At 34.9% G+C, this 13,317-nt stretch overlaps 5 protein-coding genes across 5 annotated transcripts; 2 read left to right on the top strand and 3 right to left on the bottom strand.

Annotated features, from left to right (window-relative positions):
* Positions 1 to 486: 486 nt before the first annotated feature.
* GCK72_019648 (uncharacterized protein) lies at positions 487 to 1,532 on the bottom strand (the record flags this gene model as incomplete). Its single annotated transcript, XM_053733140.1, has 4 exons — positions 487 to 536; positions 714 to 1,020; positions 1,145 to 1,342; positions 1,449 to 1,532. The coding sequence occupies 4 exons, from the start codon at positions 1,530 to 1,532 to the stop codon at positions 487 to 489; spliced, it is 639 nt and encodes a 212-aa protein (XP_053582053.1).
* Positions 1,533 to 2,211: 679 nt separating this feature from the next.
* On the bottom strand, positions 2,212 to 5,457 carry GCK72_019649 (uncharacterized protein; the record flags this gene model as incomplete). The annotated part of the gene is made up of 9 exons (XM_053733141.1): positions 2,212 to 2,449; positions 2,498 to 2,632; positions 2,680 to 2,925; positions 3,250 to 3,404; positions 3,464 to 3,645; positions 4,527 to 4,581; positions 4,633 to 4,780; positions 4,871 to 5,233; positions 5,279 to 5,457. 9 exons carry the CDS (start codon positions 5,455 to 5,457, stop codon positions 2,212 to 2,214), a joined length of 1,701 nt encoding a protein of 566 aa, XP_053582054.1.
* A 921-nt stretch (positions 5,458 to 6,378) lies between these two features.
* On the bottom strand, positions 6,379 to 8,262 carry GCK72_019650 (uncharacterized protein; the record flags this gene model as incomplete). The annotated part of the gene is made up of 8 exons (XM_053733142.1): positions 6,379 to 6,508; positions 6,557 to 6,739; positions 6,814 to 6,936; positions 6,991 to 7,077; positions 7,120 to 7,422; positions 7,469 to 7,726; positions 7,780 to 8,079; positions 8,126 to 8,262. 8 exons carry the CDS (start codon positions 8,260 to 8,262, stop codon positions 6,379 to 6,381), a joined length of 1,521 nt encoding a protein of 506 aa, XP_053582055.1.
* A 1,676-nt stretch (positions 8,263 to 9,938) lies between these two features.
* Positions 9,939 to 10,576, top strand: GCK72_019651 (uncharacterized protein; the record flags this gene model as incomplete). Its single annotated transcript, XM_003095629.2, has 4 exons — positions 9,939 to 9,961; positions 10,008 to 10,173; positions 10,219 to 10,431; positions 10,490 to 10,576. The coding sequence occupies 4 exons, from the start codon at positions 9,939 to 9,941 to the stop codon at positions 10,574 to 10,576; spliced, it is 489 nt and encodes a 162-aa protein (XP_003095677.2).
* A 676-nt stretch (positions 10,577 to 11,252) lies between these two features.
* GCK72_019652 (uncharacterized protein) lies at positions 11,253 to 12,714 on the top strand (the record flags this gene model as incomplete). The annotated part of the gene is made up of 5 exons (XM_053733143.1): positions 11,253 to 11,404; positions 11,451 to 11,711; positions 12,019 to 12,276; positions 12,321 to 12,559; positions 12,623 to 12,714. 5 exons carry the CDS (start codon positions 11,253 to 11,255, stop codon positions 12,712 to 12,714), a joined length of 1,002 nt encoding a protein of 333 aa, XP_053582056.1.
* Positions 12,715 to 13,317: the final 603 nt, after the last annotated feature.

The raw sequence follows: 13,317 nt of genomic DNA on the forward strand, positions 1-13,317 counted from the left end.
TGAAATGACCAACTTTGAGCGGTTGATACGGTATCACTGATTGTCCCACAATGTAAAGTATATATAAATCATATAGAACTTTCCATGTCTTACTGCACAGTACTGAATTTTCAAGAAAGAAGAAAGAATGAAAATTATTTTCCAGCATTTATCTTCAGACACAACTCCATCAATGCGAGGTAGATTGGAATTGAAGAAAGTTGAAATTCGGTGACGCGATACAAAAAAGTTATTTGAATCAGAAAAATCAATTGGGAGTTGTTAATTTTCTATTGGGAACGAATAAAAACTAGAAGAAGAGCGTGATTTGAAGTATCAGTGACTCATAAAAATACATTTCAGCAAGTAAATGGGAAAGGATGGATCGTTGGAAAACTACTACAGAGAAAAGTTAAACGAAATTTGTATCAAGTGGAGATAATCAAATTAAATGACGTGGTGGAACTTGAAGCACAATCATCTATCCCTCTCGCTTCAAATCTTCAATCATTGCTTTTTGGAGTTCCGAGAGTAACGAGCCCGTTTCGACTGTTGATCTGAAAACGATAGAGTTCAAATAGTCTTGACTTTCAGAAATTCAATGATTTTTTTAAAAGATATAAGCCTTCTTAGTAAAAAAAACAGACTACTATAAAAATCATCAGTTTTTCGAAAATCAGCCTCTAAAAAAACTCAGAAACAGGTGTCTTTGTAGTACATCACTGGGAAATTACCTGGCTGGTCTCTTGAAGTATCATCTGAAGAGTTCGGTTCAGTTTTCACTACTATTTTTCTCGCGTTTACTGTATCCATATGTGATGAAGACAAATCAGGCAAATCAATAGCCTTCAGATCATCTGCGATCTTTGTCAGATAAGATTTCCGAATAGTTGCACTGATGTCCGATCTTAGAGACATTTCGGTCAAATAATCATTGAACTTGTGTGCAACTGTTCTTAAGGATCCAATTAGCTCATCAACTTCGATCTGTGTTGACGACTCGGAGGTTGCATGTTGAGAGGATGTTCCCTCTTGGCGAGTCTGGAAATTTAAGGTTTAAACTTAAATTATCAATATGTAGAAAAATGTTATCAAGTTTTGAGTACAATGTAAAGGTATCCTAAGCTCCCGTTCAATTTCTGCTACAGGGTTGAAAACAACGTACAGAGGAGTTCACTGTCTGTGAGCCAAAACATTTGTCAAGAGCCTTGGCACTTTCAATATTCCGAATCATTTTGCTCAATTCTGTCGAAATCGCTTTCCAACCATTTTGCATCAGTTTCGTCACTTCTTTATCGACTGTTTCGTTGAAAAGCTTCAATGATTCTTCGAATGCGACATCAGAATTGTTGCTATTGGAGTTCTGAAAAAAAAACAAATGTGAGAAGACTCGAACTCCAGAAATTATTTTTCACAAAACTCAAAGATCAAAATGAAATAAACGTATTGAGAAAACAACAGTTACTAACTGGTTGAGTACTTCTGGAAGATTGCTCCCGATTCGGTTGGCGATTCTGCTGGGGACCACGACTGCCATTTGGGAACTTTCCCATTTTCGAGGGATAGTTTCTGAAAAAAGAAAATGTTCAGACAGCCAAAAGTTCTAGTGTATTTGTATTATTTTTAGGAACATTCCTGTACGGGTAAATCTGAAAAAGTTTTGGAATTCAAGAAAATCAGTTTCTTAAAAAGAAAGGGATGTATTTTTGGAAGCCTATTCTCCATTACATCACATGACAAAATTATAAGAGAAGGAGGATACCTCTTCATTAGAATGGATGGCGGACTCGGTGCGGAGGAATGTAGAAAAATTGAGACTGATCTGTTATGAGGTATTTTTGTTTTTGTTAACTTGTCCACGTGTCTTAACATTGATTTGTATTTCCATCTCCACGAGGTTCACGTTCAAATGGATCGATTTTTTTGTTTTTTTTTTGTTTTTCTTCTCACTTCGAAAAAACATTCCAAAGAAACACAAAAATTTTTCATCTTCAAGTTTAATTCTTTTGTTTTTGGTCTGGAAATCCATTTTTTTCCAGGGATTTCAGTAATTGCAATTTCATATGATCGAGTTTACATCCGAAATTTGAAACATATTCTTGTCTATTCAAATCAAAATACGTACATTTTATTCAAGAAATTTTTTATTTGTTTCAGGAAAAATTTGAGAGCATATACCGGAAAAGCTTCAAAACGTTTGAAACTTGAATAAATAAATACAGGTATCTCAGCTCATGCAGGTATCACAGAATCCTTTGTTTTTCGTTTTCTCGAAGTTCTTGGATCCGTCGAACTAGCACTTGTCACTGGAATCACTTTCATCGTTATTGATTGTTTTCTCTCCAAATATAGTATCCGTCTTGTAGTGTTTCTATATTGAGAAGACATTGCATAACACACAAACAAGTGAGACATTGCATTGAAACATCGAAGACTTGTGATGATATATTGAGATGAGAAAAGAGTTTTTCTGAAAGAGAGAGATGAGATCAGATGAAATGGAGGACGGAACACTTACCGTAAGTTTCGGAATTCACTTCCCGACGAAAATGCATCTATTATCAAGAAACTACGAACTCCATCAATTCCTTCGGATAACATAAAACTAATTGTCATGAACAGAATCAGTTTTGTCAAATTGTCGGATTTGTCTCTGTAAAAGAAGGTTATTTGTATTGTGTGTCATACAGAGTCTCTGACTTTTTCTTATTATTTCTCTCATTCGCATGTCTCCTCCGCTCCTTGATTTCACTAAGTTTGAATAATAACAAGGCAGTCAAAACCGGATAAGATACTGTAGGCACTATCCTAACCCAATGCTCCCAACCTTCCCTTGCATTCGTTATATCATAAATATGAACTGGAATCGCGAACACGTATTGAGTGCTGTTCCGATTTGCAATCTTCTTCTCTTCGTCGTCACATAAGTTTTGAGGATAGTTTAGACTAGATAGAAACAAAAAATTCCATGAATAATATGCCAACCATGTAAAGGAATGAAGAAGAATCTGACACAGCGCAAAAGAGAAACTTGATATTTTCGCCATGAATGGTTTAAGAGGGAAGATAATTGTGATAGTGCGAAACAATGCCATTAAGATTGCAAGCCATACAGAAATAGGTCTCGTCGAGTTTTGAAGTGCTCTGGAAGTCAGAAAGTATTAGAGTGGCAACTCGTACAACTACCTAAACACTTCGTAACTGACGTTGAATATTTCATAATCTTCACGAAGACAATCGAGGTTTGAAAAGGAAAAAATCCTAGGATACCAGCCTCGATCCACTCCTTCCAAATAAATGGAAATTGAGAAGTTCAAAAGATCAGACACACAAATTCCAATCATCAGAACGTATATCGTGTTCGATCTTATTTCTTGTTGAATTAAAATAAGTAGATGAACTAGATTTATTAAAATTACTATGGCCTGAAATTGGAAGTTGAAAATTGGATTGAAATCCTAAATTCCAGGTTCATTTGACTTACCTGGAATAAAAAGTTAACGTCACTAGAATATGTGTAAATTTTGTCATAAACAGTTTGCTCTTCTAAATAATTGTAATCTTTTGATACTTCATACGAATACGATGGATAAGAATATGAAGATGTGGGACTACCCTCGTATTCGTATTGATATTGATAGTCATAATCTGTCATATCCAGAGAAGCTGAAATTCATAAAAGTTAGAATTGAGATCGAAGAAAACCAAGTTTATGTGATCATAAAACAGAGAGTGCTCTAGACTCCTATTCTGCTCACTTGATCAGAATCCAAAAAGTTGAAGTGGGGGATGGACATGCGGGAACTGAGTTTACACGAAGAAAGTCACTGAGTTCAACAAAACTATATTCATTCGTGACACACTTACGGAAGACTGATATTTAACCTATGATTTTAAAATTATCTAAAATGTCTGTTTTTATATCAACATCAAGCGTTAATCAAAGAAGACCTCAAATTCTTCTCGAAATTGAGAAGATGTATACTTAGTAAAAATTAAGATTTCTAATTTTCTTGAAACAACGGAATTTCTCCCGCAGAACACTGATGTTTCAGCTAAAAAAAAGCTTGATAAAGGTGCTATGCTAATATGATTTCTCGGATTAATATGCAAAATGGAAACACTCGAGCGTGAAAAAAAGAAATCAGAAAAGTATTTCCCATTTTTATGTGGTTTTAATCTACAAAATCCGCTTTTATTTCAAGAAAAGTTTTAGCATGACGAGCCAGTAACAATTTGAAGAAAGACTTTTGCTGATAACCATTATTAGAACGGCTTCGACTACGTGGATGCTGTGATTTGATCTCAAAAAGGACATACGTAATTTTGAAGAATTCGAAGAAATTGAGAAACAACCGGGAAAATTATAGGAGAGGGGGATTCATTGAACCGATCAAAACTTATTTTGCATGAATGAAAAGTGACAATTATTCGAGGAATGAGAAAACATATTTATTTTTAAAAGAAAATCTGTTGATGAAAATAATCATTTTTAAAGAAAGATGGGGAATAATTATACAATGGATTTCATTTCTTTCTATCCGTACTTCTTTCCGTAATACTTTGTAGACTGACTGCACTCGCTGTGCTGACTTTGATTGTCTGGAAAACCTGGTAAAGAAACCTGTTATTCTAGATTCTCAAGTAACTAACCTTTCCATTATTCTTTTTTCCCAAACACAACATTCGTTTGACCGTTTCTCTATACTGAGAAGACATTGCAAAACATATAAATGGATGGGTTGAAGCATTTATTGTTCGAAGATTTATGCAAATGAATTGGAATGTTCCGAGTGCAGAACTGAAACGTTGGAGCCGGTTTTAAACATTCTATTTTTTTGGAAAATGAAGTTTCGGAAAAAGTTCATTCGGTTCGATATTTTCAACTTACACCCAGTTAATATTTTCCTCAGTCTCATTTTCTGCAACACTTTTACTAGCTTGTTGAGTCAAAATTCCAGTTAAACCAGCCAACCCTTCAGATAACATAAAACTTCCGGTCATGAATATTATAAGATTTGTAGTGTTATTCGATCGATCGCTCAGAGCATTCTTGTTAACTTTTTTCTGTTTTTTCTTGATAGTTCTCAACTGTAAAATCAGTGCCACAGTAAGAATTGGATAAAAAACAGTTGGAACAAATCGGACAACCGGTTCCCACTCTTCTCGTTTGAGTTGAAACTCCATGTCTCGGTAAGTTACGACAAGAACATGAAAAGCGAAGATTTTAAAATGTAAACTGTAGTATTCACAGCTGAAATTTTGATGAATTGAATATAAAAATTATATTTCCTCTCACCTCTTTCTCAAAATATCCGGATACCAGACAATTTTGTAAAAGACCAAGTTATATGTATAAAATACGAACCAAAATGCGTAAACAAACACAATAATTTTGACCACCGTCTTAGATTTCGTCAAGTTATTGATCCAGATGCTCATCGGAAAGTAAACAGACAACGTCCTGATCAATGCCATTAAAATAGATAGCCAAACAGCTGCAGGTCGTGTGATAAAAATTAATGTACTTTGAAATAGATATATAGGATTAATAACAGCATAGTTATAGTCTGCGCAGTAAGTATTGAAATCTAGAGGATACTGATTCCACCAATTTCGTTCAAAGCCGACATTGTAAAAGTCCAATAAGAAGTTAAGAATATCAGCAATACAGATTCCAATCATCAAAATATAAATGGCTCCGCAACGAAGTTCTTTTTGGAGCAGAACAATCAAATGAAGAATATTCATGATAACAGTGAAAAACTGAAGAAAAATATTGAGATCATTAGAAGCTCGATAGATGGTTTTGTAGATATCAAATTCAGTATAATCATTAAAGTAGTCATGGTCTGGATCAGCCATTTTCAGTCTCAAGATTCTAAGACAGAAATCGAACAAAAGTGGTTAAATATTCACTCCCCAAGAATGTCCCTGAATGTGAAAAACAACGCGTGATTCTGAGATTATAGACAATTGACTAAAGCTGAAAAACCAATAAAATGCGTGTTTTTTAGAGCTCGACGTGATTATAGGGTGTAAAGAGTGGATATGAGTCAACTGATTGCTTTTGGCGTTCTAGAATGTGCCCATAGGAAGAAAATCGAAGGTAGACTTTGAGTACATGCGAATCTATTTTCTAAGAATTTTCATAAATTGAGCTTAAAGGAGCATTTGAAAGCTAGTTATTTTTGCACAACATTTATCACCCAGATCATCAAAATGTTATCAGTGACAGCTCTGTTTTAAAGGACGTTTGGGTAGATCTCAAAACTTGTCAGACCAGTCATTGAGAAATAAAACATCCTGAAAGGTAATGACAAAACAACTGAAGAGAAATTAACGATGAATGCTTTATTGAAGAAAAAACATTTATCAAATCTGCAAAAATTTATTTGATCAATAGCTGAGTTGTTGATGATTACTGCTACCAAACTTTCCAGCACTCTTTTTCTGTGTTCCACTCTTTTCTGAGAATTTCAAAGAATGGTCACAGAATCTGGACTCTTCATCGTTTCCCAGAGTAGAACTGCAAAAGTTTATCGATACGAAACATGACTGAGATACCAATTCTCACCTAAATCCACAGGTTCCACAACCCGAAGGTATCTTCTTAATACCGAGGTCCAAACTGAACATTCGTTCAAAAATCGCATTCGTTTTTTCTTGATCTCTGTCTTGAATAAGACGAACATTCTTGTCAAGATCAGCTCTCTGGTTGTAAATTATGTTGTCCAACTTATTGCTATTCAGCTGTTTTCTGAAAAAATCATGTCAATAAGAATGTATTTTCATATTTAAAAAATTGTGAATCGTATAGAAAAGCAAACTAACGAGTACTCTTCCAATTCCTGCAAGTGTGACTCCATCTGTTTTTGGAGTTTGAGAATCGCATTTCTGTTTTCCAGTTTTATTTCTTCGACCATGAACTTCCATTTAGATTCCAGTTCTTTTTTCCTATAAATCTCAACGATTAAATGAAAAAAGTATTGAACCTTTTAGTATTCTTACATTTTGTCCTTTCGAAGTGATGGGTGCAACTCCTCTTTTCTATCTGACTTTTGGCCGGTGACCATTGGGAATAGGTATTCGTGATATCTGAAAATAAAAGTAGTATTCATATATTTACTATCAAGAAACCTCAAATAGAGTTCCAAAACTGTTGTCTTCGAGAGAAGTGGCTCCAGAGCTTGAGCTTTAACAAAAACTTTCTCTCTACCGTATTCAAGCGTGTGATTCAACACGAACTCAATGAGGACTTTATCTTGTTCGGTATTCAAAAAATGAGGAGCAGTTGGGTTGCTCGGTGGATTCGATTCGTCAGCAGCATCTTTTTCACATTTTCGTGGATTTTTCGGTTGATTATTCTGAAGTGCTGAATGCAATTTGAATGCTTTTTTTGGTGATTTTCCAGTAATCAGTGGGAACAAATGCTCATAATATCTGTAAAAAATCTGTTCCGACATTGAGCATTTTTCTCTAATACAACCTCAAGTACAAGTCGAGTACCGTGAACTCGGACAAACTACTCTCCATCTGCTGAGCTCTAATGAAAACAACATCGCTGGGATACTCAGCATCTCTTTCAACAACAAATTTGACCAGAGCCTCGTCTTGTTTTGGAGTGAATTTCGAGCGGCTTGAAGTCAAGCGTTCATTGGAGCCAGTTTCACGTAGAGCTGGATGCAATTCGATGCGATCTTTCGGTTTCTGGCCAGTGATCAAGGGGAACAAGTACTCATAGTATCTTTAAAGTGCAACATAAAACATTGAAACAAACGCTATTAGTGCGGAAAGTACCTCAAATATAAGTCCAATGCAGTTTTTTTTGCGAGAGCTGGGATCAACTCTCGAGCTTTGCAGAAAATTTCATGCTCCTTGAAATTGGAAGAGTTCTCCAGCACAAACTTAACCAGATCAATATCTTCTTCGTGATCCATGAAACCTTCATCTGTTGGTTTCAAGCAAACGGCGGATTCTTTTTCATGGATGACTTCAGAGATGACTTCCGAGACTTTCTTCTCTCGAAGAGCGGTGTGAAGTACCGCAACTTTCTTTGGCTGTTGACCGGTGATCAATGGGAAGAGGTGCTCGTAATATCTAGAAAAACATGAATTGAAGACCCTTTCACATCACGATATCTTACCTGAGGTACAACTCCAAAACAGTGAAATGAGAAAGAGATTCAAGTCGTTGAGCTTCCATGAAAACTCGATCATCCTTATTCTCATTTGCCAGCACAAACTCCACCAGAGTGATGTCTTCTGCGGGAGTGAATTCCATTTTTTTTTTGTGTTTTTAGATGTTTCGAACCCTGAAAAATGAAGTTATGAAAAGGAAAATCAGGTTAGAAAGAAGAAAAACTGATACAATAGGAAAAATTTGTTCGTTAAATCAAGAGAGAGAGCCAATCAAAAACCGGAGATGGGCGGTACTATTTTATGGTAGAGTAAAGTCTAACATTATCATAACAAATGAAAATGTCAATAAAATTTGAATATCGAAATAACTAAAACACATAAACATATCAAAGTTCAAAATGTTGAATCTAGAATAACTATGAGGAATACAATTATTTGGAAATTCAAGAGTTTTGACGGTTGGGTAATGGTTAGTAGTGAGCAAGCTCCTAAACTGACAAAAATTTTTCGAAACGTTGAAATAAATCTAAAAATATCGACCAATCAGAAAAAAAGAGAAGGCGGAGTTTTAGTTTGGTATTGAAATCAGAAGAAAGACATTGAAATAGTTGTTGACGTCAATGAAAATATCACAAGAGATGGATACGGTATGTGTGCATAGTTATTTGCGCGTGGTAAGAGTGTTGAAAGAGGGCCGTTATCAGAAATTATGACTGCAATCGACAGAAATATGTGCAGAAATAAAAATCTATGAGGAATAAACTGATGACGAAGTTTGAACAAAAACCATGAAAAACTCCGTGTCGAAAGATTCTCATTTGCACATGAAGTACCAAAAAATTGTAATAAAATTAATTCGACTCTCTTCACTTTTCCATATTACTAGATTCGCTTCTTTTATATTTCACTTTTCCTACTTTAAGGCTCAAAACATAATTTTCACAGGACGTTTACCAGATTTACAATAAAAAAATTTTTTGCCCAAAAATAGAACGGCTTTTTTTTTAAATGTTTTGTTTTATTTTGCAAAGACATGAAGAAAGAACTTCTTTAAGGACTATTTCTAAAAATTCTATTTTTCCCAAAACGAAAGCTATTATTTTCTTTAATAATTTTGAAATACAGAGAAAACAAAGACAGAATTCTTTTAAAGATATTTCGTTTGTTTTTACTGCGTATTAGAAACTGTTTCTCTGAAAAAATTTTTGAATCATGACCCGGAGCAAGACCCCGATGACTGGAAAGCTTTCCCTAGTTGGTAACCAGTTCATGACCACGAAAGAAGATTTAGTGAACAAAAAGTTCTGATCTACTTTAGTGTTGAACCACAGTTAAAAGCCAAAGTTCTTTCCGCTATAACTTTTGTCACTAGAAATTTCGCCATCATTTTCTTCCTCCTTTTTAAATTATCACTTGTTTAATGCCCATCTTGATAAGAAGAAAACGGCTAATTTTATATATTTGAAAAAAAAGAGGACGTATATTGTTTGACTCGTACCAGGTTTTCTCATTCTGAATTTTATTTTTATGGGGTTGGGTTTTGAGTTTCATTAGTAATTTTACGAAGAAATTTACCTCTGAATTTTCAAATCTAACGATATTTCTCTTTTATCAATCAATCGTTACAGGCAGTTGGCTTTGCGATCTACATCATGGAGGAGTGAGTTCTTTGTTCTATTCTTCAGTCTATTGTGGTGTTTTGTCTATGTCTTTCAGAATGTTTTCTATGCCCTGTCATTCATTTTGTTTGGATTCAATAAATCTCTTCATCCTAAAATTTCCAGACACTTGGCTATTTTGCGAGCATTTCGTCAGCAAATGCTAAATCGAGAGGAGCAAGTGTGAGCTCAAAGTTCAATTATATATTTGCACTTTTGTATATTTCAGGGGGAATCAAGCTCCAAACAATGACCGTGAAGGACTCATTTTAACATTTCTGCTCCAATCAATCCAGCGATTGGGCGAGGCAGCCCGCAATCATCTACAACCACGGATTGATGAAATGTTTCATACTGAAAACGGCATTGTTAGTCTTAGATTGGACGGTAGACAGGTAAATGCATATTATTCAACCGGTCATCAATTTGTTGAACTTTAGGAAAACGTGTCGGAAGATGAAGTCCGCGAAATCGTCGAGGATACCATCCACATACTCCGAGAGCCTCGTTTGGAAAATGTTGTTTCCAACGATGAGAATATTGCTAATCTCATCGGAAACTTTCTTATTCAGCTTGGCCATACACTCAACAACACTCATTTTAATGGACGTGTCGTACGCCTACTCCGTCGAGTTTTTGGGGATTCTTTCGATGTAAGTTAATGAGTTGAACGAATATTGACAAAACATTGAAGTACAATTTGATTTTCAGGAAGGCACTCCAATCACGGTCAACGCAATCGAACGTATTTTCGATCTTATCATCGAAACCCTCGAGCGCGATCAGCACAACGGTTAATTGATCAAGTTGGAGTTATCGCTCTTTTTAAAATACAACCCTCTATATGATGAACTTTTCGTTGATCTTTCTATTCATTTTTTAAGTTTTTAATTTTTTTGTATGTCTTTTCTTGATGTAAAAGTTGTTATTCTTCTTTTCTTTTTGATTTTGAACTGATGTGAGAAAATGAAACATGTGGGTAACATAAATTTAGGAGAAAAGAACGGTAGGAAAATCATTAGTTTTGTAAACCTGAACATTTTTATAGTTTTATAAGTTCTCTGGTTCCTAAATTTTAATTTCTCAAAATGGGAGTAAAATAATGCAAAAAAAAGTTGAATACTTTCTGTAGGCACTGTAAGCAAATAAACCAGTCGGAAATTTTTTATTATCTTCAGAAAAGTTTATTGATACTCGTCTATATTTAATTACAAAACAATCAAGGATGACTTGAGTGAATAAACTTTATACTTTTCAAACATGTATAAAATAGGCGTTGGACTGCATTCTATTACAATCAAATTTTGCTTTTTGAGTAATCTCTGAAATATTCTTAAAGTTTTTTAAAAGACTTTCCAACTTAATACTGTAAATGTCGCAAGCTTTTTGACTAATCTATGTTTCACTTTCCAGCTACATATTTTCAAATGTTTTCACTAAACTCAAAGCTTTCATTTTAGTGACCAATTTCAGCATGAAAGTCTCGTTCACTGTTCAGGAAGATGAAGCTCTGCTGCAATTTTTGATCGAAAATTCTTCAAAATATGATGAGATGGAAGTTTTCATGAAAGCCCAACAAATCGTGCCCGCACTCTCTGAGAACACTGCTCTGGAACTCTTGCTAAGGTTTTTCATGCGGAATGAGAAAAAAAAAACCTGTTTGCAATTACAGATATCGTGAATATCTATATCCAATGATTACCGGTAAACCATTCAAGGAGACGTTCGAGTTGGATTCCGAACTTCGAAACAATACATCTTCATCACCCACGAAACCTTCTGATGAAGGTTTTCTGACTTTTGAAGAAGATAAAGCTCTCTTGCAGTTTATTGTCGAGAATGCTCACCATTACGACCAATATGAAATTTTCGAAAAGGCGAGACAACAGTTTTCCGCTCTTTCAGCAAAAACTGTGTTGGAATTGTACTTGAGGTAGTTTACCGGTTTAACAAATCTTATAATCAGCTAGAATTTCTGATCACTTTTTGAATTTCAGTTCAATGAATGTTCACCGACTTTCCAAAAGCATGTTTCAGAAAAACGTGCAAATCGTGACTTCTAGCAATTGAAAAGTTTGATCGAAAATAGTTTTATGAGGTTCATTTTGTGAAATAGTAAATAGCATTTTATGAGTCAGATCTTATAAGATGTCTATGTTTCAAAAAGATCTACACTTTTTTTATGACAAACAATTGAACAAACAATGAATTCTTAGTCATCAGTTTTTTTATGTTTTCAGAAACCATGAGTACTTGTTCCCATTGATGACTGGACAACCTTCTGAACACGTTTCCTCATTGCATCCAGTTCTTCTCGAAAAAGAGTTCATCAACAAGGAGAAAAAAGAAGAGGAATCCTTCACTGTTGAACAGGACACAACTCTTCTGACGTTCGTGATTGACAACGCATCTAAATACGATGAAACGGAATGTTTTTTGAAGGCAACACAACTTGAGCCCACTTTGAGTGGCTTTTCTGCCCTTGAGCTTTATCTGAGGTTAACGTGTTGCCAGTCAAAGTGTTTACATAATTTCAATTTAGATACTACGAACATCTTTTCCCACTGATAACTGGTCAAGATTATAAACGTCTGGATCTGTTCCCGAGGTGGAATAAATTTACCTTAATTCATGAATTGAGAGCTTTTCAGAAACCAAGAATGCCTATTCCCTTTGTCAACGGAACTACCTTCGCAACTGTCAAACGAAATTCCGTCACCTGTGAACTGTGTCCCATGCAAAGGGAGATGCCTTCCCAGAAAGCGGAATTGGATGGGAACGGTTTCAATCGACAATAAGTTAGTATTAAATTCAATTTCTTTTCATTCAAATAATTACTTTCAGACGATCATCCAAAACTTGTCGTTAACGTTGTTCCATTGCACAAACATCAATTTGAACTGAACATAATGGCGATGCCTGAATTAATATTGTGATGCTTTAATACAGTGCGCGTCATAAATATGTGCCACCCCCCAAAAATGAGTGTTCCGTGGAAACGAGAAATTTTCGGAAAAAGTGACTGTTATAATCAAATTCAGCGTGCAAAAAAACCTATATTCAGAAGTTTTTACGAAAATCTGCCGAAAATTAAGGCCAAGCCACGAAAAAATCGAAAAAACGACCGCGTCATAAATATGTGCCACCTCCAAAAAATTGAAATTTTTTTCAACTTTTCGTATTTTTTTCAAAGTTTTTTGAACTTTTCTTTTGTTTAACTGATTGTTTACTTCAAATCAATTAAAATTACTACGTTTTTCACTTGAAATTCATTTATTCACAACAATTTTTTATGCGATAATAGCCAAATTGTCGTATTTTTAGGGTTATTGAGATAAGAAAGTGCAAAATCTCAAAATATTAAATATATCAGGGTCTGAAAAAAATGATATGGAGTATTACTAATTCTATGACAAAAAATATTACGCTTACAGACTCCTAACCCGTTCGTTCAGGCATGTTGAATCTCGTATGAGATACCTTCTGCATGCCCAAATGAGATTGGGCAGTCAAATTGTCGTCCTGGATGAGCTAGTACC

This window comes from Caenorhabditis remanei, chromosome V, assembly GCF_010183535.1.
Source record: "Caenorhabditis remanei strain PX506 chromosome V, whole genome shotgun sequence".
NCBI lineage: Eukaryota > Metazoa > Nematoda > Chromadorea > Rhabditida > Rhabditidae > Caenorhabditis > Caenorhabditis remanei.